Below are 25,828 nucleotides of genomic sequence, written 5' to 3' on the forward strand. Positions count from 1 at the left end.
TACAGGAGAGAATTTCCCTTCCTAGGGTAGATTTCCTCTCACTTCCTGTTGTCTCCCTCCATTTGTAAGTATGAGTCGTTTTGTAAGTCGGATGTTTGTAAGTAGGGGATTGCCTGTAAACAATTCCTGTGTCTGTGGCATCGGTTACCTATGTTAGTCCCCCCGCTGCAAAACACTGCCCTTAAGTCCGTATCAGCTGACTGCAGACATGTTCTGGTCTATAACTACCTGGTCACTACAAGTTGACCGTGACATATGTTTTCTAATACCCCTGGATTTAACCACCTTCAAGGACCTTAAACCACCCACCAGCTGCTACCACTTGCAACTAGATGGACTACCATCTAAAGCAGCCTTTCTCAACCTTTTCAACACTGAGGAGCCCTTGAAATAGCTTTCCGATCTCAGGGAACCCTTGCTAAAAATGACTATATCTACAACTCATGATACATTCGTGTGATGGGCAATGGGAAGAATGCTCCTTACACATGTGGATATTTTGGATGAAATACCCCCTTACAGATAGCTAGAAAGATCAGTGGTGTCAGTGGGAACTTTTCAAAGAGGCAGGAATTGCTCATTGCTCAAGGAACCCCTACCAACCTCTGGAGGAACTCTGTCTGAGAAACCCTGGACTAAAGTGTAGTTTATAGGTGGAAGAGAAGCTCTCTCATTACCTAAAACTCTCCAAATAAACTTTCCTTATTTGCCCTCACCTTAGGAGCTTCTAGGAACTAGGAGAGAGCAGAGTGTGAGGCCAAGTCAGAAAAGTTTTTTTTTTTGTCTGGTCATGTCTCTCTTTCGATATTTTCTGGACAGGGGTTCATGAAATAACTGAGAAGTTCACTGACTATATACTCCCTAAAACAAATGAATTTTTTCTACAAACACGGTAGCTGCTGACTTTTAATAAGCACACTTACCTATCCAGGGTGCCGGCAATGTCGGCCGCCCAAGGCCAATCCGTCCATCAGATCGGTTCCTGGCGCCGCTATTCGAACTAAGGAAAACAGGCAGTGGAGCCTTGAGGCTTCACTGCCCCTTTCTTACTGCGCATGCTCGAGTTGCGCGGCGCTCTGTGAATGGCAGGCTGTGTTCTGGGACACACACAGTTCCCAGAATACAGCGCGCCCCATTCCCCAGAAGACAATGCGAGGAGGAGAAGAATGAAGATCACCGCGGAGTAGGAAGTGGCAGATTAGGACAATCTGCCTAGCAACAGCCATTTCTGGTAAGTAAAAAAACATTTCTTTTCAAAAAATGTTTCCATATTGTTAGGAGCATTTTTATGTAATTTTTTTTTTTTTTTTTTAGGGTGGACCTCCGCTTTAAACACTAAACCTTTTTCTGACATTTGTTGGTTCCAAATTAAAATCTTTTTTTTTTTCGCTAGAAAATTACTTAGAACTCCTAAACATTTTATATATATATATATATATATATATATATATATATATATATATATATAGATATATATATAGATATATATATATAATTAGTATATTAGTAGAGACCCTAAACAGGGGTCCAGTTCACTGTTCCTCAGACCTTTAGAGGGCCGGACTATAAAAAAAAAAATTTGAACAAATTCCTGTGCACACTGCACATATCTTATTTGAAGTGGAAAAACAAAATGGAAACAAATACAATATTTAAAATGAAGAACAAGTAAAGTTAAATCAACAAACTTACCAGTATTTCAATGGGAACTATAGGCCTGCTTTTGGCTAATGTGATGGTCAATGTCACAGCCCAATCAATGCCCATCTCACCATCAGTGCAAGCCCCCCCTCACCATCATTGCAAGCCCCCCCTCAGCATCTTTGCAAGCCCCCCCTCACCATCATTACAAGCCCCCCTCACCATCATTGCAAGCCCCCCCTCATCATCTTTGCAAGCCCCCCTCACAACCTTACTGTGCCAAACAATGTCTCACCAGTCAGTGTGTGTGCACATCGGGCATCTCCTGCTGCTGTGTCAGGGCTCACTGTGAAAAGTTTGGGCGCGCTGTGATAAAAGTCCCGCCCTCCTCCTAGACCAGCCCGTGTGATAGACAGAAAACAGCCTCTAACACACGAGCTGGTCTAGAAGGAGGGGCGGGACTTTTATCACAGCGCGCCCAAACTTTTAACAGTGAGCTCCGTGACACAGCAGTCCCCCGCTGTGTTACAACCGGCTCGGCCCGAGGCCTGGCCTGTCAGGAATCCAGCCCTGGGTGGGGTGGGCCGGATAAATGTCCTCGGCAGGCCGCAGTTTGAGGACCCCTGCCCTAGAGAATAAAATGGTGGTTGTTGCAGTATTTTGTGTCACACTGTACCTGCGCAGCGTTCTTTCAAATGCAATTATATTGAAAAAAGTTACTTTAATGAATTAAAAAGAAAAAAAAAACGAACCATTAAAGTTAACCCAATTTTTTTGTATAATGTGAAAGATTTTACATCGCGAGAATCGTGATCTTTTTATTCTAAGCAAAAAAAACGTGATTCTCATTCTGGGCAGAATCGTGCAGCTCTAGTAGACGCATACTCCCTTGTGTTGTGATATTTAGTGCAGCCGTATAAGAATGCAATGCCGCCTGTCCCTCTGCAACCTGTGACACCATCCTTCTCCCTCTGTATCTTGGTTATGTGTTCCTTGTAGCCTGAGCCCAGGTCGCTTAGCAACAGGCAATAAATTAAACATGTAACACAGGCGAGGTACCCATAAGCATGTCTGTCTCAGAGCACAAAGCCCAGGCATGGGTGATGGTAGGGGGGATAAAAATATGTGCTCAGCCGCAGAGAAGCTTCTTGTTCTGCTGCGTGAGATGACTGCAGATGCTCCGACGTCGGCGGGCCGTACTTACTGAGCGCTCTGTACGATATATGGCCATGGCTGGCTCTTCAGGTTGCTGTAAATCCCTTGTTAGGGCAGCTTGCATGGAATTCATGAAATTTTAATCACCCTCAGGGAAATAACAAGTGACCTTCCCGTAGGCATAGCAATGGCAGGGGTGTGTATTACTCGGGAATCTAGAGACCTGTCACCTGCTAAATAAACAAGTGGCCTCATTCAGTAACGACTGCTCATCCTTAAAGCGGAACTACACTGAGCACCTCAAACAAAAAGGCTTTTTAATTCATTTTTATTATTCAAAGCAAACTCCCCCATCCATCCACATCTCCATGCTTTATTTTGCTAAGAAATCATTGCTAGCATTTCTGGCCATATCCATCTTGAGTAAGGGCTGATGACCCATGTAGCAATTACTTATAGAATCCATCTGCCCTTAGCCCAGGCACAGGAGGCTGAACCTAGCTGAGAAAGCCCCTCGTCCCCTCCTGAAGACTCCTGGGATGTATGACAGCATTTGCCTAGGCCAGAAAGCAAGAAGCAACTAAAGAAATAAAAACAGGTAAAACAAGTGATTATAATATACCCTCTTTATCTATTTACTAATGCTAGCAGTATAAGGATCAAAATAATGTTGATTGAGAGACTGAAAGTGGTTGTAAACCCTTTACAACCACTTTATACTACAGGCAGACCTATAATAAGGCTTACCTGTAGCTACTACACCTACACGGTTTAGGAGATATCCCTGTATTTGCATGTACCGATGTCATCGGCACATGTGCACTTAAAGCGGTAGTAAGCCCGCACATTATTATTATTTTTTTTAAACCTGCAAAGCAAAAGGCATAATGAGCTAGTATGCACCGCATACTAGCTCATTATGAAATACTTACCTTAGAACGAGGCCCCGACATCTGGCCCGATCCACGCCGAGGGAGCTGACATGCTCCCTCTGCGTTTCTTCCGGGTATCGCGGCTCCGGCGCTGTGAGTGGCCGGAGCCGCGATATCGTCACTCCCGCGCATGCACGCGGGAGATTTCAGTCCGACCGCTCGGCCGCTGCCGGATTTTGACGGTGAGAAACCCCTTGTGCGCATGCGCTGCTGCAGTCAGCGGCGCATAACGAGGGGAATATCTCCTAAACCGTACAGGTTTAGGAGATATTTTTTTTACCTACAGGTAAGCCTTATTATAGGCTTTCCTGTAGGTAAAAGTTAAAAATTCAAGTATACAACCACTTTAAGCAAACTGAAGCAACGGCAGGTACGTGCCGTTGCTTCATTTAGGCCAGTGATTCTCAAGCAGGGTTCCTCCAGAGGTTGCTAGGCGTTTCTTCAGCATTGGGCAATTTCTGCCTCTCAGATAAATTCCCACTGACACCATTGATTTTTTTAACTATCTGTAAGGAGGTAATTCTTCCCAATGACCACAAGTGTAAGGACTAATCTTCCCACTGACCATCACACTAATGTATCATGAGTTGTAGATTTCAAATTTTTAGCAGGGGTTCCCGAGACCGGAGAACTATTTCAAGGGTTCCTCTGTGTTGAAAAGGTTGAGAAAGTCTGAGTTAGGCTGTGCTGTTACCGGTGGCTCCCGCACACATTTTGTTAAGGGTTTACCATCTTGCTGAACAGCCACTGGCATTATATGGCGGCAGGTTGGCATGGCTGCACGAATCACCGTAGGTGTACGTCGGCCACTTTACGAGTTAGAGAGGGCACCTGCGGCACGATTCCAGAGCTGATGTGCGTGTCCGCCGGAAACCCGCGATCGCTTCTCAGAGAGACAGATCGGGGATCAATGTAAACAGACAGATTCACATTCTGTCAGGGAAGTAGAGAGAGATCTGCTGTTCCTAATAGTCTCGAACAGCGCTCTCTCTGTACTCCCAGTCAGTACAATCTCCCCCACAGTTAGAAACTTAGAAACACCTCCCCGGGGAACATTTAACCCCTTGATCGCCCCCTCCTAGTGTTAACGCCTTCCCTGCCAGTGTCATTTAAAGAGTGATCAGTGGGGATGTCTGTGATGACATTCCTGGAGGAGTGGCGAAACGTGTCAACGTAATTTCCGGTCTACAGTCTAGCCACTGACGCCATTTCCTGCCTCCGTGGAACGCACGTGAGCTGAGCGGCAATCGCGGAAGTTTGCTCTGAATGTTCGATTTTTCCATTGCATCCTGTAAGTAGCGCTTTATGCCCAATTCTTTCAAAGTCTTGCACTATTTCACTATATCAAGTCTTTTTTCTTATCGGTGGAACACTTATATGAAGATCCCTTTGCAATCTGGTGTGCATTTGAATCCCTTTATACCGTCAGTTAATATATTTGCCTAATCAGCTCCGGTTGCCTGGGTGGTGAGTTCAGCCCAAGAAGGAGACTTATTGTGTTGCAGTTTAGTATGTTGGACACTTTATTAATTTAACTAATTTTGATGGATACTATATATATTTTTATCATTTGCACATATGATGATACTTTAGGCACAATCATGATGGATATTTATTTTTGAGTATATTTATGTAGTTACCATTGCTAGCGCTGTTTTCACTGGTATAGCAATTTTTGAAGTCTTAGCACTTTTATACAGCAGCTGCAAAATTATTTTTATTTTATTTCACTTTTTGTGTGGATAATTTGTTTTTTACTTTGTTTTGTTACTCTGAGCGCCAGTTTTCTGTTTCACAAGTGGCTATTTTTAGCTCTGATAGCTGTAAAAAAAGGCAGTGGTCCCAAAAAAGTGTCCGATCTGTCCGCCACAATGTCGTAGTCCCGCTTAAAATCGCAATCACCACCATTACTAGTAAAAAAATAAATATATAGTAAAAACGCCATAAATCTATCCCCTATTTTGTAGGTGCTATAACTTTTGTGTAAACCTATCAATATATGCTTATTGCAGGTATTTTTATTTTTTTTTACCAAAAATATGTAGAAGAATACATATTGGCCTAAACTGATGAAGACTTTTTTATTTCTTGGATATTTATTATAGCAAAAAGTAAAAAATATAGTTTTCTTTTTTTTTTTTTTTCGGGGAACTCCGCTTTAAGACCACATGGGCAAACAAATATCTGAAGTAAATAAACTCTTTATGAACGCATGTGCAGCATTTTTACTAAATGTATATGTTAGCACAAGCTTCCGTCTTTGATCAATAATACGTTTAAGAGGGTAGAGCCATGCTGACACCTGAAACCACACTATATGAGCCTTCAGAGTATATGTACAGTGACACCAACATGCTGTTCTAAAATAGTTTAGTATATAAAATAAAGTTTTTATTTTTGAATGGCAAAGCAAAAAAAAAAAAAAAATGTTGCCCTCCTCCCTTTACAATTTTCTGCCTGTATATAAAATTTTGCACAGAGACATATTTGGGCCACATAAATTGTGGGCATATTTCTGCTCCTAGGAGAGACAAAGCATTGTACAGCTACCATAATAATGAATGGCATTATATGGTGTGATATTTGGGGGTCCAGCTCACTAGCTAGCCATCTTGTAAAAGCACTAATGCCGCGTACACACGAGCAGAATGTCCGGCAGAAAAAGTCTGACGGAAGCTTTTTATCGTATATTCCGATCCTGTGTATGCCTCATTGGACTTTTTTTTTTTTTCGAAAATTCTGACGGACCTAGAAAGAGAACATATTCGAAATATTTTCGACTGAACCAATTTCTAACGGAAAAACCGCTCGTCTGTATGCTGTTCTGACAGACCAAAAATGACGCATGCTCTGAAGCAAGTACGAGACGGAAGCTATTGGCTACTGGCTGTTGAACTTCTGTTTTCTAGTCCCGTCGTACGTGTTGTATGTCACCACGTTCTTGACGGTCGGACTTTGGTGTGATCGTGTGTACGCAAGACAGTTTCAGCGGAATTCTGTCAGAATTCTGTCAGAAAAACCTTCATAGTTTATTCCAACGTGAAAACCGGTCGTGTGTACAGGGCATTACAGTTTTTATTCAGGCAAAACAAAGTAACTTTTCTTCAGCATGAACAAGCCAAAAGAGTCCATACACTTTAGGTACAAATGCAAAGATTTGGCTCACTGCTAGCATAAACTTGTCCCACAACTGGGTTTTAGAGTTTCCACTGGCTTGAGGAGTCCAGGAAAGGGGCCACAGGAGCCCAGCTGTGTATTAGCAGATAACCAGCCCACAGCCCTCTCACGATTGTGTGCTGTTCTATACAACACCTCATGGACTCCTGCCAGCTGCTTTCTGGCTATTTCAGTCCTCAGGTAGGTTAATCATTTCAGGATCAAAGTACCCATAGTCAGCGTTGGAAGCTCTTTTCTACCCCAAATCTCTTGGAGCCTCTGAATTCTGGGACCCATATGAGGACAACTCAAGAGTGCCTGTGCGCATGAGACCTATGCCTTTTTTTCCTGATCTGTGTAGGTAGATGTTATTACCAAATATGAAGATAGAATCCCAGACTAGGGTCTATTAATTCTGGTCTTTGCCAGAAGGCTGCGAGAGTTAGAACTCACTGGCTCGTTAGAAGCTCACTTTTTCTCGCGATTATATTTTTCAAATGTGCCCCAAAAATAATGATATATAACAAGGCAATATAAGGATGTGTTCTGACTTTATAGCATTCATAAGATTGGAAAATATAGATCGGTTGGCTGGAACCTCAGAGCAGCATTTAAATGAAAAATGATTCGGCATGTTTGTTTTTCAGAATTACGATTAGATGAGGCGTATAACACGTAGAATAAAAGCAGAGTGAGTCATAAATGCTGGGAGCTGCAATGTATCCTGCGCTTGGCATTTCATAAACCCGCTTAACATGAGTCCCAGGAGCTTCCTGCTGCATGGCTCCAGATGTGTTTATTGGATTCTTACTAAGTCAAGGTCTCATGTACAATTTTTTTACGTCATAGTACTATATAAAAACCCTTTAGCGTAAAAATCGTATTTTATCATATATTATATATATATATATATATATATATATATATATATATATATATATATATATATATATATATATATATATATATATATATATATATTATAGTATGTGTGTACATATATGTATATATATATATATATATATATATATATATATATATATATATATATATATATATATATAGTTCTTTAACCCATTTTATATGGGTGAATGTAGATAGCTGTGTATCTTACTGCTTTAGTATGTTTTATAATAGAGCCTACAGACACGAGAGAACATTAGCCTTCATTTGCGGTCACATCGGGGAACCTTCATCTTCATCTGGGGGCTCTCTCCAACAATGGTGGACATCCCTCATACCTCTTCCCTGGGCCTCCCATGGCTTCCAATACCACCTCTATGCCAACGATAACCAGATCTATCTGTCCACTCTTCAACTCACCCCCTCGATCTCCTCACAGATCTCAAACTTACTGAATGACATATCAATATGGATGTCACACCACTTCCTTAAACTCAATCTTTCTAAAACTGGGCTTGTTATATTTCCTCCTTCACGGTCCCCCCCCCTGTGACTTCACTATTAATATCAACGACACAACCATTGGTCCCTCCACACATGCTAGGGTCCTTGGTGTAATCCTTGACTTTGGCCTCTTCTTCAGCCCCCATATCCAATCACTGGCTAAATCCTGCACCTTAACCTCAGCAACATCTCCAGAATTCGACCCTTCCTGACTAATGACACCACAAAGCAACTTATTCACTCCTTGGTTATTTCCCGCCTTGACTACTGCAACTCTCTCCTTAATGGCCTACCCTTAAGCAGGCTATCCCCCCTTCAGTCTATTATGAATTCTGCTGCTAGACTAATACACCTCACTAACCGATCTGTGACTGCTGCTCCTCTCTGCCAATCCCTTCACTGCCCCCCCCCCCCCCACCCCACCGTGTAAAATTCAAAATGCTAACCATAACATACAAGGCCATTCACAACATCACCCCCATCTACATCACCAACCTCCTCTGCAGATATCACCCAAATCGTCCCCTCAGCTCCTCCCAGGACCTCCTGCTCTGTAGCTTCCTTGTTACCTCCTCTCATGCTCACTTTCAAGACTTCTCCAGAGCCTCTCCCATCCTCTGGAACTCCCTGCCCCAATATATTCGATCAGCCCCTACCCTGTCCACCTTTAGGAGTTCCCTGAAAGCTCATTTATTCAGGGAAGCCTATCGCACACCCACCTAACTGTCCCCTAGCCACCCCCATCAAATCATTCTCTGCAGCTATTATCTTTTGTACCACCCCGTAAGCTCTAGGAGCAGGGCCCTCCTGTAACTTTTGTATTGAACTGTACTCTAATTGTGTTGTCCCCCCTATACATTGTAAAGCACTGCGTAAACTGTTGGCGCTATATAAATCTTGTATAATAATAATCCTATGTCTAAGCCTTTCAGATGGAGTCAAACGTCTAGTGCCCGGGATGGCTTTGGGGTGTCTTCCCTCATCATGGGTACAAGTGTGCATGTTTGCCCAATTTGAATATTTCATTTGATGGAAGTGACTGGAACTTTATGATTTGTCAACGCCATAGTGTCTTTACAGGGAAACCCCACATGTCAGGTCGCCAGAAGGTTGAGGCCCCAGAAGAGACGTATAAAAGTTAGGTGGGAGAAAATGATTGGCCCACGGTTGCCAGATTTTAGTGTAGTTATGAATCCAATCCTGTAGGGTTGCTTCAATCTTTGCATGTATCATAGCCTGGGTAACCCTATGTGCTCATGAGGAGACAAATGAGGCAATTTTCCAAGTTCTGGTGATTGTTTTCTTAGAAGATGTAGTGATTTGAAGCAAGAGTTTAAATTAAATCTTGGCCAACTCCAAAGGGCTTATGTTTAATTAAGCTACCGGGGGGTCAGGTTAGAGAGCAACACTGGAGCAACTGGGAGAGTTTGGAGGACTTGGTGCAATCTGTGTGAAATGTCTTACCATTTGTATTGTCATCGTGTCCTGGATCTGTGGTGTATATTTTATTTGGATTTTATCAATAAAGCTACCATTATTCTGAGGACTAGAGTGCAGTCACCCCTTTCTCTGCATATACTTGGATTCCTCAGTTCACATCAGACTGGACAGGCACCCTTTCCCTCAGAGCAGGGGGTATAGGAGGTGATTTCGCCTGGAGCAATATTTGCCTGTGCACCTTCATTTAGCTGAGAGTTTGGAAGATTTCGGATCAGAAAGACTTCACCAGTGGACAAGTCCACCAAATATGGAAATGGATTCTCTGGACCTCCGGTTCCACAGAAGCAAATTAAGAGATAAGATGGGATATAATTGTGATGAGATGCCACAAGGGTTTAATGCCAAATATATATATATCCAGTCTTCTGTCTCAATCGCCAGGTCCAGATCAGTATTTGTAGTGTGGAAACGCTTAACCTAGAGATATCAGTAATTGTTCTTGGAAATCTGATAGCGATTTAAAATCTGACAAAGAAACGAACTTCTCGCCAACTACAGACGGAACCAGTGATAAGGAGGAAGGGGAAATAAATGCAGAGTAGAACGCTGGGTTATAAAAGTAGGAAAGCATGGAAAGCATGGGAGCATGAGGAGATATCAAACCTGATGCCTGTTTAAATCTATCCCATATAGCTAAGGATTAAAAGGATGATTGATCGGGTAATGATGCACTTTGCAGTCTCCCGGCAGGAGCCAGAGCAAGGAATTATCTTTTTTTAAACTTACATTGATCCAGCTTGGTTACACCTAATTCTTCATATCTCATATCATATCTGCATATCGACACTACCTGTATGTTCTCCCTTTGCCTGCGTGGGTTTCCTCCGGGTACTCCGGATTCCTCCCACACTCCAAAGACATGCTGGTAGGTTAATTGGATCCTGTCTAAATTGTCCCAAATGTGTACCGTATATACTCGAGTATAGGCCGACCCGAATATAAGCCGAGGCCCCCAATTTACCCCCAAAAAAACTGGCAAACTTATTGACTCGTGTATAAGCCGAGGGTGAGACATGCCTGTCCATCCCTGTGTGTGTGTCCGTCCATCCCTGTGTGTCCGTCCATCCCTGTGTGTCCGTCCATCCCTGTGTGTCCGTCCATCCATCCCTGTGTGTGTGTGTGTCCATCCATCCATCCATCCCTGTGTGTGTGTGTCTCCATCCATCCATCCATCCATCCCTGTGTGTGTGTGTCTCCATCCATCCATCCATCCATCCATCCCTGTGTGTGTGTGTCTCCATCCATCCATCCATCCATCCCTGTGTGTGTGTGTCTCCATCCGTGTGTGTGTGTGTGTGTGTGTGTGTGTGTGTGTGTGTGTGTGTGTGTGTGTGTGTGTGTGTGTGTGTGTGTGTGTGTCCAGCCTACCTGTGTCCCGAGCCTTTGTCCCGAGCCTCCGTCCCGTGTCGTGCCTTGCCTTCGTCCCGTCCCGTCCCGTGCCGTCCTGTCCCGTGCCGTGCCTTGCCTTGCCTTGCCTCCGTCCCGTGCCCTCTTCGTCGGCGGCCATTGTAAAATTCAAAAGCCGCGCCTCCTCCTTCGCCTGTGATAGGCGGAACACTGAATTTCCCAGCAGCCTGTGTTCCGCCTATCACGGACGTCGTATCATCCTCGTCCGTAGTACGAGGATGAGAAGATGCCCGTGATAGGCGGAACACAGGCTGCTGGGAAATTCAGTGTTCCGCCTATCACAGGCGAAGGCGGAGCCGGAGGCGCGGCTTTTGAATCATAGAATGGCCGCTGTCTGTCTGCTCGACACGCTGATCGAGCGGGCAGACAGCGATGACTCGAGTATAAGCCGAGGGGGGCACTTTCAGCCTCAAAAAAGAGGCTGAAAATCTCGGCTTATACTCGAGTATATACGGTATGTATGAATGTGAGTTAGGGACCTTAGATTGTAAGCTCCTTGAGGGCAGGGATTGATGTGAATGTACAATGTATATGTAAAGCGCTGTGTAAATTGATGCTGCTATATAAGTACCTGAAATAAATAAATTAATTATACAGACTATAGAGGATGGCTGCACCCTAGCAAGGGAAGAACGCTGGGCAGTGGAAGCTGACTGCATCCTAGCAATATAAGGGCGCTAGGCAGCCAAAACAGCCTACGTCATAGCAACAGAAGGCCATTTGTGCTGTAATGCTGTACGCATGTGTTTATTACATGCGTATAGAGTAATCTTTTTATGCAGGATCCTGCTGTCAACAAGATCCTGTTTACTGGTTGCCGTATTTTACATTGAAAAATGATGGCAGAGAAAAAAACAAATGGTCCATCGAGTCTGCCCCCTTTTTTTCTTTTTATATTTTCTGTTTTGTGTTTTTTAATGTTGTTTTTGTTTTGTTTTTGTTAACTTTTTTGTCAACTACCCTTTCAGTAAGACCCCTTTCACACTGGGGCGTTTTTCAGGCGTTTTTCATGCGCTTTATCGTTAAAAAAAGCGCCTGAAAGAAGCTGCAACTGCAATCCCAATGTAAAAGCCCGAGTGCTTTCACACCAAGATCCCTTTCACACTGGGGCGTTTTTCAGGCGCTTTAGCGTTAAAAAAAGCGCCTGAAAGAAGCTGCAACTGCAATCCCAATGTAGAAAGAAGCTGCAACTGCAATCCCAATGTAAAAGCCCGAGTGCTTTCACACTGAGGCGCTGCGCTGGCAGAGCGTCAAAAAAAGTCCTGCAAGCAGCTTCTTTGCAGCGGTGAATACAACGCTCCTAAAACGCCCCTTCCCATTGAAATCAATGGGAAGCGCTTGTAAAACTCCTGAAAAACGCTACTGGCAGCAGCGTTTTGTGGGCACTTTTAACCCTTTATTTGGCCACTAGCAGGGGTTAAAAGCGCCCCATTAACGCTCGAAAAATGCTGGTAAAGCGCTGCTAGTTTAAGCGGCGCTTTACGAGCGTTTTTCAAGCGCTGACATTTCACATTGGGACTGCAGATGAGGCTTCTTTCAAGCGCTTTACAGGCGCTTTTTTTAACGCTAAAGCGCTTTAAAAACGCCTGAAAAACGCCCCAGTGTGAAAGGGGTCTAAAATATTATTTTCTAAAATTTATTTTGAACTTTCCTCCTGTTAGTGTAAGGTCATGTCCCGTGTTCTTGATCTTGGTTTCATATTAAAATTCCCGCCCTCTTGCACCTTACTCACCCCCTTGATTTATTTAAAGGTTTCAATCATATCTCTCTTTCCCTTCTTTCCTCCAGACTGTACATGTTACGTTTCGGAAGTATCTCCTTATATGTTTTATTCCTGAGGCTGGGGTCACACATGTGCAGCTGTGGGTTCATGCCAGGGGTCTGGTGCGTTCCTGTATAACGGTTCTGGTGCAACTCAGGTCCCAATTTTAGCCTGAACCGGACCCAAAGGTGCACCGGGCCCTTTTTCAACTGGCTCCATAAAGAGCCGGTCACACTCTCATGGCATGCGAATTGGCAGAGAAACCTGCTTGCAATTTCGAATATGTGTGAATTATTAAATGATTGAACAATACTGTACAGTATTCCTTTTAAAAAGAGCAAAAAAACTATGTGCTAATAAATGGCCTCATGTGATCACTATCCTTGACAAAAAAAGGCAGTTTTTTGGCACGATCAGTCATATTTTCAATATAAATGCCAAAATGTCTGCCGGGTATGCAAACTTTTGAGCACAACTGTGTGTATGTATATATATATATATATGTATATATATATATATATATATATATATATATATATATATACACAGTTGTGTATATATTGTGTACACCCCTCACATTTATGTAAATATTTTATTATATCTTTTCATGTGACAACACTGAAGAAATGACACTTTGCTACAATGTAAAGTAGTGAGTGTACAGCTTGTATAACAGTGTAAATTTGCTGTCTCCTCAAAATAACTCAACACAGCAGCCAGTCTAAGGCATACCTGTGCAATAATCATGCTGTCTACCACTTGAAGCTGGATATCTCGGTAGCAACTGCCACAACCAAGATATCCATCTTTTCAGGAGACGGTCCTCTTTACGATAATGGTGGTCTCTGTGGCCGTGATCACCGTTATTGGCCGGGGGAGAGGTGCCACCCCCTCCTGCTGCTCTCCCTCGACCTCCGACGCTTACTGTAGCCGTCAGTGGTGGTGGCGATCGGATCCTTTCACGTCCTTGGTATGGAGACGAGTGAGGCTAAGATGGCCCCCACCTGTCTCCATACCATAGGAGGGTGGAAGCATCGTCAAAATGTCACTTCTGCCCATAGCTCTTAAAGCCACATTTTTTCAATGTCATTTTTTCAGATGACAATTTATTTTAATTTTTTTGGCATTTTAGTCCAAATATGAGATCTGAGGACTTTTTGACCCCAGATCTCATATTTAAGAGGACCCGTCATGCTTTTTTTTCTGTCTTCTTTACATTCCTTGTAATAGGAATAAAAGTGAAATAGTAAAATAAAAAAATACATTTTTTTTTAAAGCGCCCTGTCCTAATGAGCTTGCACGCAGAAGCAAACGCATACATGAGTAGCGCCCGCATGTAAAAATGGTGGTCAAACCACACATGTGAGGTATCACAGCGATCGGTAGAGCAAGAGCAATAATTCTAGCCTCTATAACGCAAAACATGCAACCGGTCAAATTTTTTAAATGTCGCCTATGGAGATTTTTGAGGGTAAATGTTTGACGCCATTCCACGAGCAGGCGCAATTTTGAAGCGTGACATGTTGGGTATCAATTTACTTGGCGTAACATTATCTTTCACAATATAAAAAAAATAAATGAGACTAACTTTACTGTTGTCTTATTTTCTTTAAAAAAAAGTGCCCTTGTAAGACCACTGCGCAAATACGGTGTGAAAAAAAGTATTGGAATGACCACCATCTTATTCTCTAGGGTGTTAGAAAAAAAAACAATATATAATGTTTGGGGGTTCTAAGTAATTTTCTAGCAAAAAAAAAAAACAGTTTTAATCATGTAAACACCTAAACTCCAAAACGAGGCTGGTCCTTAAAGCGGTTCTGCACACAAGTTATTTTTTTAAATTTTTTTTATACTGTTTAAAAGTAAAGTCAGACATACTTGTACTGATGCTTCCCAGTATCCCGGTCCGTTTTCCTGTCTAATCGATAGTTTTAAAAATCTTACCCAGCAGATGTCATCTTGCTTGTGGGCATTTGAAGCCCACAAACAATCACTTCCTTGTTCGATTGCATTACAAGTACCAGAATTCCTTGGTGGATCCCGCGCATGCTCTGTGGCAACTGCGCCGCGTGGCGTAATCATATATGTTGCCATCACAACGGATGCCCTCCCTAACAATGGCAAGTTTCAAAAATCTCTCCAAACGTGGCCGGCGTAATGACGTCACTCCGTTGAAATAACGCAAGATTTCGCATTGGACCTCCGCATGGACTCCTGGGATGAATTACGCAAGATCCCAAGAGACAGTACTCGCACAAACACCGCCCACAGCCGCAGGGAATGAAAACTAAGATTACAAACATGAACAGGTACGATAAAAAAAATAAAATAAAATAAATTATGCATTTATAAAACGAATGAGCCTAACTTTTGAAAGTGTGTGCAGAACCGCTTTAAGTGGCTAATCAGCATCTTGATATGCCACACCTGTGAGGTGGATGGATTATCTCGGCTCACTAACACAGATTTACAGAGATTTGGGAACAATATTTGAGAGAAATAGGACCTTTGTGTACATAGAAAAAATTGTAGATCTTTAAGTTCAGCTCATGATAAATAAGGGCAAACACAAAAGTGTTGCGTTTTATAATTTTGCTCAGTGTATCATTGGTATAAAAATTATAACAACAATGTAAATAAAATTGACTCCCAACCAACCATTGACTGCCATTATACAGCAGCTCCCTGTTAACAGACAGAAGGGTCTGTTTCAGGTGCTCACTCTAAACTAGACCCCCCATTTGTAGCCCAGAGCTGACTCTTAGGTCCCATGCTATTCTGTCAATCCTGCTCCCGCTAGACCTCGTTGATCTCTAAAAATCACAGAGTAAGATGTTGTTCCTGTGGCTCATTTTGAATATGTTTTCCAAGCATTGTGTGCTCAGTTGGTTTATCAGTTTGGACAGATGAGTCATGCCCGCCCCTCTTCAGCCACCATTCTCATGGCAGCCCAGAAATCAGGTCCTTGTGCGCTTCTCGCTTTGTCACAACAATTACATCCCAGAACACGCAGAGTTTTACTGAGCATCATTTGAGTGTAATGTAGTCAAGCAGAGCAATACTTTTGCCAGCAAACGAGACAAGTATTCTCCTGTGCCAGACTCTACTTTGTGCAACATACAGAATGTCTGACACTGAAGGTGACTGTCATCGGCTGTGATAGGACAGATGTTGGTGGAAATTACAAGGATGCACACTGTGAATCAATAGTGCTCGTGCTGTAATGTCTCAGAGGGGGGACGGTACTGTTCTTGTTGGTTGCTTTTTTTTTTTTTTTTTGTTATTGCTTTCCTAGGAGAAATGGATTTCAGAAGGTTGGAGAATGAAGTATTTTTCTTAGGCCTCCTGCACAATGGACGTTTATGCCTTGGTGCAGGAGACTCCGGCATTTAGTTGCAGGAAGAATGTAAAGATGCCATGGAGCTTGTAAAGCTCAGTGAGAGGCTGACAACTGATGTGGCTGGACAGTGCACCAAGCCTTACTGGCGTTTAGGGCAGTAAGCACCCAGGACTGATATTCAGAGCATTCGTCCCTTGGTGCATACTGGGTACCACTCGGGATACCATCCAGCTTCAGCAGCTTTCCACCTGTGCCTTCTACCCACACCTACACACAGGAGTCTCATGTACCAGGATGCTCAATATGAACAAGGTCTTAGCCATGAGCAGGTTTGGATTTGGGTGAAGCCACATAGACCTTAGCTCAAAGAACAGTATTTAACGGGAGTGGGAGAAGAACCTGGTGTTTATTCATATTGGCCAAGAAGGATTGCATTTGTGTTAAAACTAAAATATTTATTTAAAATCCATCTCCAAACAGAACTTAAACCCTTATGCCGTGTACACACGATCGGAATTCTTGTCGGAAAAAGCTCTGACGTTTTTCCCGATGGAATTCCGACAGTATTCGGCTCAAGCTGTCTTGCCTGCACACGGCCACACCAAATTCCGATAGTTTATAACGAAGCATATTATAAAATTAGTGGCATATACATATTTCCACAGATATATGTGTATATGTATCAATGAGCGTAAAAGCAGATCGACTTGTTTCACAAACAAGTTACTTCCTTAGGATCCGCAACACGTGATATTATATTCAACAGTTACTATACTATATTCAGCCCTGGAACGCTAGCCCTAACAAGTACCGCTAACCCTAATAATTACCCCTAACATTTAACCCTATCCTTTAAAACGGAGCTCCAGTATCCTTCAGAAAAAAAAAAAGTCAGCAGCTACAAATAGTGTAGCTGCTGACTTTTAAAGGAGAACTCCAGCCTAATGCCCCATACACATAGTCAGATTTTCTGACGTGTGTGGGCTCTATCTGACTTTTTCCGTTGGATTTTCCGATGCACAAAGTTTGAGAGCAGGATCTAAAATTTTCCGACAGCAAAATCCGATCGCATAAATTCCGATCGTGTGCAGACAATTCCGACGGACAGAGTGCCACACATGCTCAGAATAAACTGAGAGACGAAAGCTATTGGCTACAGCCCGTTTATAGTCCCGACGTATGTGTTTGACGTCACCTCGTTCAGAACGATCTTCCAACGATTTTCCAACAACTTTGTGTGAACTTGTGTATGCAACACAAGTTTCAGACAAAATTTGTCAGAAAAAAAACGACAGATTTTGTGGTCGGAAAGTCCGACCGTGTGTATGGGGCATAACACTAAAATCGCTATGTCTATAGACAACCACGATCTCACACTAACCTATCTAGCCCTGTAAAGAAGAAATTAGTATATATACTTTTTTTGAAGCCGATCTGGTCCGATCTCCAGTGGTGGAAGCTCTGCAGAGGAAACAGCCAACAATGGCTGGGAAATGAATGGGAAGTGATGTCACCCATAGACTAACTATGGGGCTTTCTTTGTCAGCTGCCTCCTCTGCACCCGCCTACACAGATCAGTGTGGAATCGGGTCAGTTCGGCTTCAGAAAAGGTATGTATACTGATTTCTTCTTTACTGCTTTAGATAGGTTAGTGTTAGATTGTGGATGTCTATTGATGTAGTGATTTTAATGTTAGGCTGAACTTCTCCTTTAATATAAGGACACTTAACTGTCCGCGAATCCAATTTCAATTGTTGCTCGGGTGCTGCTGCCGCCGCCATCTCAGCTAAGGGAAACCAGCAGTAAAGCCTTCTGGCTTCGCAGGCAGTTTTCCACTGCGAATGCGCAAAGCGCGTTGCGGCAGGGGAAGGTGAAAACCAGGTACCATTTGGTTCTGCACTACTTTGATGCTACTTAAGTGCCAGAGAGTATAAAGTAGCATCAAAGTCACACTAAACAGAACTGTCGTACTTTCAAAAAGGCGTGTTCCAAAATGCGCTGGAAAAATGCATCAACTACAACCTGCACAGATGTGAACCTATCCTTTGAGTTGTAAAATAAATTTCTGTCAGATTTAAAAAAAATAAAAAATGTGAAAATATAGTAGTTGATTTTACCTTGTGTTGTACTACACTGCTCTGTAAATGAAATCCACGTTTACCCAGGGGGAAATAATTGACATCTATTTTACCTCATTAAGATTAATGCTGGGCCATGCAGACTTCAACTTCACTAAGCTATAATTGAAACCCACAATCGACCGACCTTCAGCCGTCTGGGGCTTCTCTGGCGTTTGATTGTGTGATGAATGTTCCGATTTACAAACCGCAGCACACATACACAGACTATTCATCTATAATATTCACCACTCTGTCTCATAGTTACAAAAATAGTATCCAGAAAATCTGAGAAGACGGATTTTAGGCCAGTAAATGTTATCAATAGAATTCTAAAGGTTAAAGTGGACCTAGAATCAGATATACTTTTCCTGGTAAAGTGTTTTTTTACACTTAGAACCTCTCTTGGGTTTTTTTTTTCTTTCTGTCTCACGTCTAACTCAATTTGTCCAGGGGACCATTGTTACTGAATATAAAAACAAGGAAAAATCCAACATTTTGAACCAGAACTGGAAAAATGGGTACATTTTAAACGGGGGGGGGGGGGGACACTTTTTCTGGTGACAACAGTCTAAGGGGGAAACTTGGCCTTGCAGTCGCTGTAGCATTTTAGCTTGCACATGATTGGATTATAAAATGAGCAGAGCTTCCACTAATTTCAAATCTACCCCTTAGATTTATGGCGACTGCATTTCCAAGTGCACTTTCAGTGCAAAGTGGATTTGCCTTTTGTAAATACCCCCCGTCTTGTCTGCATGGAGCACCCACGGCAAAATAAAAACCTAACAGCTTTGTTAACCCTTCTCTATTCTATCCCAAAAAAATAATAATAAACGGTTTTAGATATAATTTCAAGTGGAACTTCACTCAAAAAGTGAGGACCCATTGGTGCGCTCCCTCCCCCCTCCAGCCTGTAACTGAGTTGCAGGTTTCATTTCAGGGGAGGGGGAAAGTGAGTACCGTACTGATTTTTATTGGTACCCGCTCCTACCTCCGTAATACTCGCCTACTTCCTTTCCCTGTCCCTTCCCCTCTTGTAGTCATGTGTCCCAGGAGGCTGCAGGACCATTCACAGAGCACCACAAATCTAAATGGTGTACGTGGGCTTCTTTGCCATATCTGTTGCGCATAAGGCAGTCCACTGAAAAGAATGACCTACCCTGTGCATGACAACATGCCCACAGATGATGACATTTATAATGTGAATGGGGGCTAAAAGGTATTATTTCTTTATTTAGTGTACTTATATAGCACCGTGAATTTACACAGCACTTTACATATATACATACATTTTGTACATTCACATCAGTCCCTGCCCTCAAGGAGTTGACAATCTAAGATCCCTAATTCACAATCACACAGAGGGGATAACAGTATCTGAACCATAACCTTTGTGCAGTCTTTGAGGAACGGGAACATGCCAGATGGATGATTAAGCACTGTAGACCACCTATAATCTAGTGGTCCATTCATGAGGGTAAGAGGCCCAATTTGGAGGTGTTTGTGGAGGATCATTTTACCACTTACAGATACCGTCTTTGTCTTATACTTAGTGTGATCCCTTTGGATCTGTGGAAACTCTTTGAATGGACTTTTGAATAAGTGTTGAATTTTATTTAGCGACACACACATACTGGGGTTGATTTATATAGGAGCCAATTAATCTACCCAGCATGTCTTTGTGGTGTGGGAGGAAACCGGAGTTCCCAGAGGAAACCCACCCAGGCACAGGAAGAACATGCAAACTCCAGACAGTTAGGGGTTTATTTACTAAAGCTAGAGAGGGCAAAAGTAGTCGTAATTCTGCAGAAAACCATTCAACTTCTAACCTCAGCTTGTTTAAATAAGCTTTAGCAATAAAGCCTGGAAGCTGATTGGTTTCTCTGCAGAATTGTGACTAATTTTTCCCTCTCTAGCTTTAGTAAATAAACCCCTTAGTGTCATGGTTGGGATTCGAACCAGTGGCTCTAGTGCTGCTAGGTGGAAGTGCTAAGTTAGGGATAGGTTTTATACAACGTATTATAACATGTGAAGAGTGTATTCATGCAGACTTGCAAAGTTAGTGAAAGGTTCACGCAGGTGATCAATGCACTACAGCATTCAGTACACACGCTTTTCAAGGTTCATTTCACCCACATTATCAACATGAGCCAATCAATGAGATGGCACAGCCTGGACAAATTACGTGCAAGGTTCAAGCTAACATGATGCAATGCCTGATGAATGTTAAAGGGGATACTGAGCTCTTCCACTCCATTCTTCCTCTAGCTTCAGGGGTTTTGATTTGCTTGGCAGTTGGTAAAAATAAGTTTACTGGGTTCTCTTTTTATAGCCCTTATATATATTTTTGAATACCAAATATAAGCAATAATATTATACAATAATTACTAGCAGTTAAAGGGTCAGTCTACCCTAGTGGAATGAGCTATCCTCTGGTTTATTATATAGTTTCAGGATTTTGGTGGCAAAGTTCCTAGCCGTTTTGGGCTGCCAAATGTAGCTATGACACTCAGGCCGCGTACACACGCGCGGACTGTTGGCCCAACTTTGTCCGTCCAACAGTTTGAGCGAACAGTCCGCTCAAACTTAGCATGGACGGACATGGCCACACACGACGGACGAACAGTTTGCTGAAACCGTGCGCGATGACGTGAACGGCACGTACGACGGGACGAAAAATACGACGTCCTATACACTGCAATGCAACCTTCCGACGTGGAAATCCTTTCTGAGCATGCGCGAGACTTAGTTGGCCGAACAAGCCTACACACGAGCGAACAGTCCGCTGAAACCTTGTTTCAGCGGACAGTTTTTCGGAATTTCCGTAAGACCTTGTTCGGCCAACTGTCCGCTGAAACTGTCCGCTGAAGCCCCACACACGAGCGGACTGTCCGCCCAAACACTGTTCAGCGGACAAGGTTGGGCGAACAGTCCGCGCGTGTGTACGCGGCCTTAGACTTGGCGTCTGGCTGTAGGAACCTGGCTGTAGGAGCCATGGCATACAGCAGGGCACACATTATCTGGCACACCCAAAAATGTTGGATAGCAGTGCAGCTAGCTCTGCAATAGAATGAAGAATTCATTTGCTGCCTTCCAGAGAGGTAAGTATCCATAGTTATATAGTAGGTGAGGTTGAAAAACTACGCAAGTCCATCAAGTCCAACCTATATGTGTGATTATATGTCAGTATTACAATGAATATCCCTGTATGTTGTGGTCGTTCAGGTGCTTGTCTAATAGTTTTTAAAAACTATTGATGCCCCTCTCGCTGAGACCACCGCCTGTGGAAGGGAATTCCACGTCCTTGCCACTCTTACAGTAAAGAACCCTCTACGTAGTTTAAGGTTAAACATCTTTTCTTCTAATTTTAATGAGTGGCCACGTGTCTTCTTAAACTCCCTTCCGCAAAAAAGTTTTATCCCTATTGTGGGGTCACCTGTACGGTATTTGTAAATTGCAATCATATGCCCTCTCAAGCGTCTCTTCTCCAGAGAGAATAAGTTCAGTGCTCGCAACCTTTCCTCATAACTAATATCCTCCAGACCCCTTATTAGATTTGTTGCCCTTCTTTGTACTCGCTCCATTTGCAGTAAATTCCTGAGGACTGGTGCACAGAACTGGACAGCATACTCTAGGTGCAGCAGGACCAGAGTCTTGTAGAGCTGGAGAATTATTGATTTATCTCTGGAATTAATCCCCTTTTTAATGCATGCCAATATTCTGTTAGCTTTGTTAGCACCAGCTTGTTCATCTACTAGGACCCCCAGATCCTTTTCCATCCTAGATTCCCCCAGAGGTTCTCCCCCCAGTGAGCAGATTTCATTCATATTTTTTTCTTCCCCCTTCAGCAACAGTAAGTTTTAAAGATCTTATCTGATTGTCCTTTGGTGGTTCTGATTTTAGGCACAGTGCCGAGAATAGAGAGCAACTGAGCATGTGCAAAGCAAGGTGAGGCAGTGTATTACTGGATTTTAAACAATATAGACACTTATTTTTAATGTTTTACATAGATAAACCTGCAAAAGGGGCCAACCTGAAGTGATCGATTCATTTTCTCAGACTAAAGTTCCACACTTTAAGATATATATATATATATATATATATATATATATATATATATATATATATATAATATATATATAAGCACTGTGATAACTGCCATGTAGCCCAGTTGGTGGCACTTGATTGCAGGGAGCCATGTTCTCGGGGGTGGTGGATCTCCTGGTTTGGATCATTTTGGCCTTTTGCAATTATTTTTCCTGGAGGTAAAACTGAAGCTGGGGTTTGTCCACACTCCATTAGCTTTTCCTAACAATGCACCAGCTTGCACCCGTCATTTTGAAAATATAAGCATTCAAGAGGGACTGCTATGTGCGCTCCTTTGTGTTTTGGTGGAACCACGTAGGCAGTTTCTAGATTTATATGACTGAAAATAACTGAGAAAGGTGAAGCAATGTTTGGTGTAGATTTGCTGCAGTACTAAAATGAAAGCCTCGGTGCTGTGCATTTATTTCTATTCCCATCACACATTTGATTTACGGGTCTTTAGTTTAAAAGTAAATATTAAAACACTCTGCATGTGAAATGTTAGAGGAGATAAAAATGGTCATGTAAATGACTTGAAGCGCCGAGTGATTAAACTTCTTAGAATTGCTGGAACACAAGAGCCGAGCATTTCATGTTTTCTAAGCTGTCTTCCCTGCTGACTCTTTTCAGGTTTTGTCAGTACAAGTCTATTATCGGGAAAATTGCTGAAGATTGGACACTTGGATCTCCGAGACATCAACAATGAAGCACTTCATGAAGTGAGTAATCGGCAACGTGTTTTCATCTTAACTTTTTTGAAGTAATATGACATCTACCCAGCACTTCCCTTATGGCAGGGGCCATTTTGTGAGCTTCAAAGGTATATATAAAACTGTATTCTAACAAGGCTATATTATCCACAAGCCTCAGCCCCCTATAGAGCACTGCTGCAGTTGTTTCCATCAGTTAAAAATTTGAGCACAGCGGCTGCTGATGTTCATTTATTCAATTTTTTTGCATATGGTGAAGTTATTTGTGTTTATGCTCACATTGCTTTAGTACCCAGATAGCAAGCAAATGAGCTGCATTTTGAAAATGACTTACTAAGCTATTGCTAGACTTGCCAGGCTTTACAATCTTTTTGCACAATTGCAGCAAGTCCACATTGCATGACTCCAGATCAACTTTCTTTGCAAATATTCTGCAAGTCTGCTTCAAGTTCTGGTTCAGTTCTGTTGTGCAATAGTCATCCCACCACAGGGGTCACTGTGGCTTAATTTTCATGCTGTAGACTGGCAGAGCTTTTGCTGTAGAATCAGCACTGCAACTTTGTTCTTACTAGAGACTTGCCATGCAAATTTGCTACCAATTGGAAAAGTGTCAACTAGAGCTTCAGGTGCTCTGCAAATGTACAACTTGCCAGTGAAAATGTGCAGCAAGGTAAAAGACTTACTCGCACAAAGTTGTTGGAAAATCCGATTGTTCAGAACGTGGTGACGTACAACACATACGTAGGGACTATAAAGAGGGCAGTAGCCAATAGATTTTGTCTCATAATTTATTATGAGCATGCGTGGCACTTTGTCTGTCGGAATTGTCTACACACGATTGGAATTTAAACGATCAAATTTTGTTGTCGGAAAATTTTAGATCCTGCTTTCAAACTTTGTGTGTCAGAAATTCCAATGGAAAAAGTCAGATGGAGCCCACACACGATCGGATTTTCCGACAACAAGATCCGGCATTATACCTACCAAATGATTTGCCATTCTGTCCATCCAGTTCTGAGTTTTACACAACACAGCACTGTCCGAGTGGGCAGAAGACCTGAATTTACTTTGCTGCAATTAAAGCAGAGCTTCACCCAAAAGGGCTTTAAGACCCCATTCACACCTGAGCGTTTTGTAGCTTGACGCCTGAAGCTACAAAACGCTGGAGGGCAAAAAATCCATTATTCTCAATGGAGATGGTTCACATCTCCACTCCAAGTCGCCTGAAGCTCAGACAAGTTCTGGACCCTTTTTTGTCGATCGAATCGGGCAGGTTTGGGCGTTTTTGGAGCAGGAAGCAGATGACAAAATCTAAAAACATAGCAACAAATGATAAAACTGATGGTAATTTTTCCTATTGGCTAATAAAAAAAAGTCAAAGCTCAAAAACGCCAGAAAACACTACATGGAAACGCACAACTACGTGTGACAAAACACCGGAAAAACACTCAAAAACGTTACGCTCAGGTGTGAATGGGGCCTAAGGCTTCCTCCCCCATTTCTGTTTATGAAATGCCACTTTATGAATTTATGAATGCCACTTCCGCCTAGTCATTTGGAGCAGATTTTCTACTGTACCCCCCCTGCAGTCTTCTAAGACACATTACATTTCCCAGAAGACAGCGGGACCATTCACAATGTGCAGCGCTGCTTTGTGCATGCACAGTGGCAACCCGGCTGTGAAGCTGCAAGCCAGCAGTTAAGATTCCATCACCGGGGACAGAAGGGGCTCGGGTGAGCACAGCGCTGGATCCTGGGACAGCTGAGTGGCTGTTTAGTAAAAGTCAGCAGCCACAGTTTTTGTAGCTGCTGACTTTAATTTTTACACAAGAGACTGGAGCTCCTCTTTAGGCTGGGTTCACACTGCTGCGGGGGAGATCCGGATGTGATTCGCACCGCAAATCACATCCGATCTCCGTAGCGATGCGAGTTCAGCCATACAGATAGTATGGCTGAATTCGCAGCGCTCCCGCAGCAAACTCGCACAGGACCCTTTTTTTGGTCCGCAACAGAATCGGATCGCATGGGGGTTCACACCATGCGATCCGATTCCTGTGCGAGTCGGCAGATCGCACTGCGATATGCGGACGGATCTGGGGGTGTCATTAACATAACATTGACACTCCCAGCAGTCCGCATAGGGCAGTGTGAACTGCCGGCGGGAGTAATGCGATGCGGGAAAACGCAGCGGATTCGCGGCGTTCCCGCATCGCAGCGGTGTGAACCCGGCCTTAAGCAATATTTACAGTACAGATTGTATTCCCCCACTTTCCCCAGCCTATGACTGGACAAGGAAAAGGAGAAGCAGCAGACTGGTAAACTAATTTCAGTGTTTTTCTGCTCTCTCAATCAATCAGCATATCACTTGTTTGCACATGATCACTGCAGCACAACTGATTGACTCCTTTTGCTGCTTCTCCCTCTCCCAGTCTGAGCTTTCCTAAACAGGGGCTGCAAAAGGCTAATAACAAATTAAATTTGGGTACTCACATTGCTTTTATTTAAAAAAAAAAAAATAATAATAATTTAATACATAGCTATGTTAGATTATATCTGCCTGACGTTCAGCTTTAATCTGTTCCCTGAATATTTTTACACACAGTGGAATTTGCTTG

At 42.9% G+C, this 25,828-nt stretch overlaps 1 protein-coding gene across 4 annotated transcripts in view; it reads left to right on the forward strand.

The window, feature by feature from the left end:
- ELMOD1 (ELMO domain containing 1) overlaps nt 1–25,828 on the forward strand; it is a 204,686-nt gene that overhangs the window by 41,526 nt on the left and 137,332 nt on the right. For all 4 annotated transcript variants that reach the window (XM_077484322.1, XM_077484326.1, XM_077484323.1 and 1 more), the window contains exon 2: nt 23,134–23,222. In XM_077484322.1, coding sequence (XP_077340448.1) covers nt 23,206–23,222 — 17 coding nt within the window. In that variant the 5' untranslated portion in view covers nt 23,134–23,205. The remainder of the gene's footprint in view (nt 1–23,133; nt 23,223–25,828) is intronic.

The sequence above is a fragment of the Lithobates pipiens genome, unplaced genomic scaffold, assembly GCF_037356315.1.
Source record: "Lithobates pipiens isolate NorthernLeopardFrog02 unplaced genomic scaffold, aLitPip1_a1.2 Scaffold_16, whole genome shotgun sequence".
NCBI classification, from domain to species: Eukaryota; Metazoa; Chordata; class Amphibia; order Anura; family Ranidae; genus Lithobates; species Lithobates pipiens.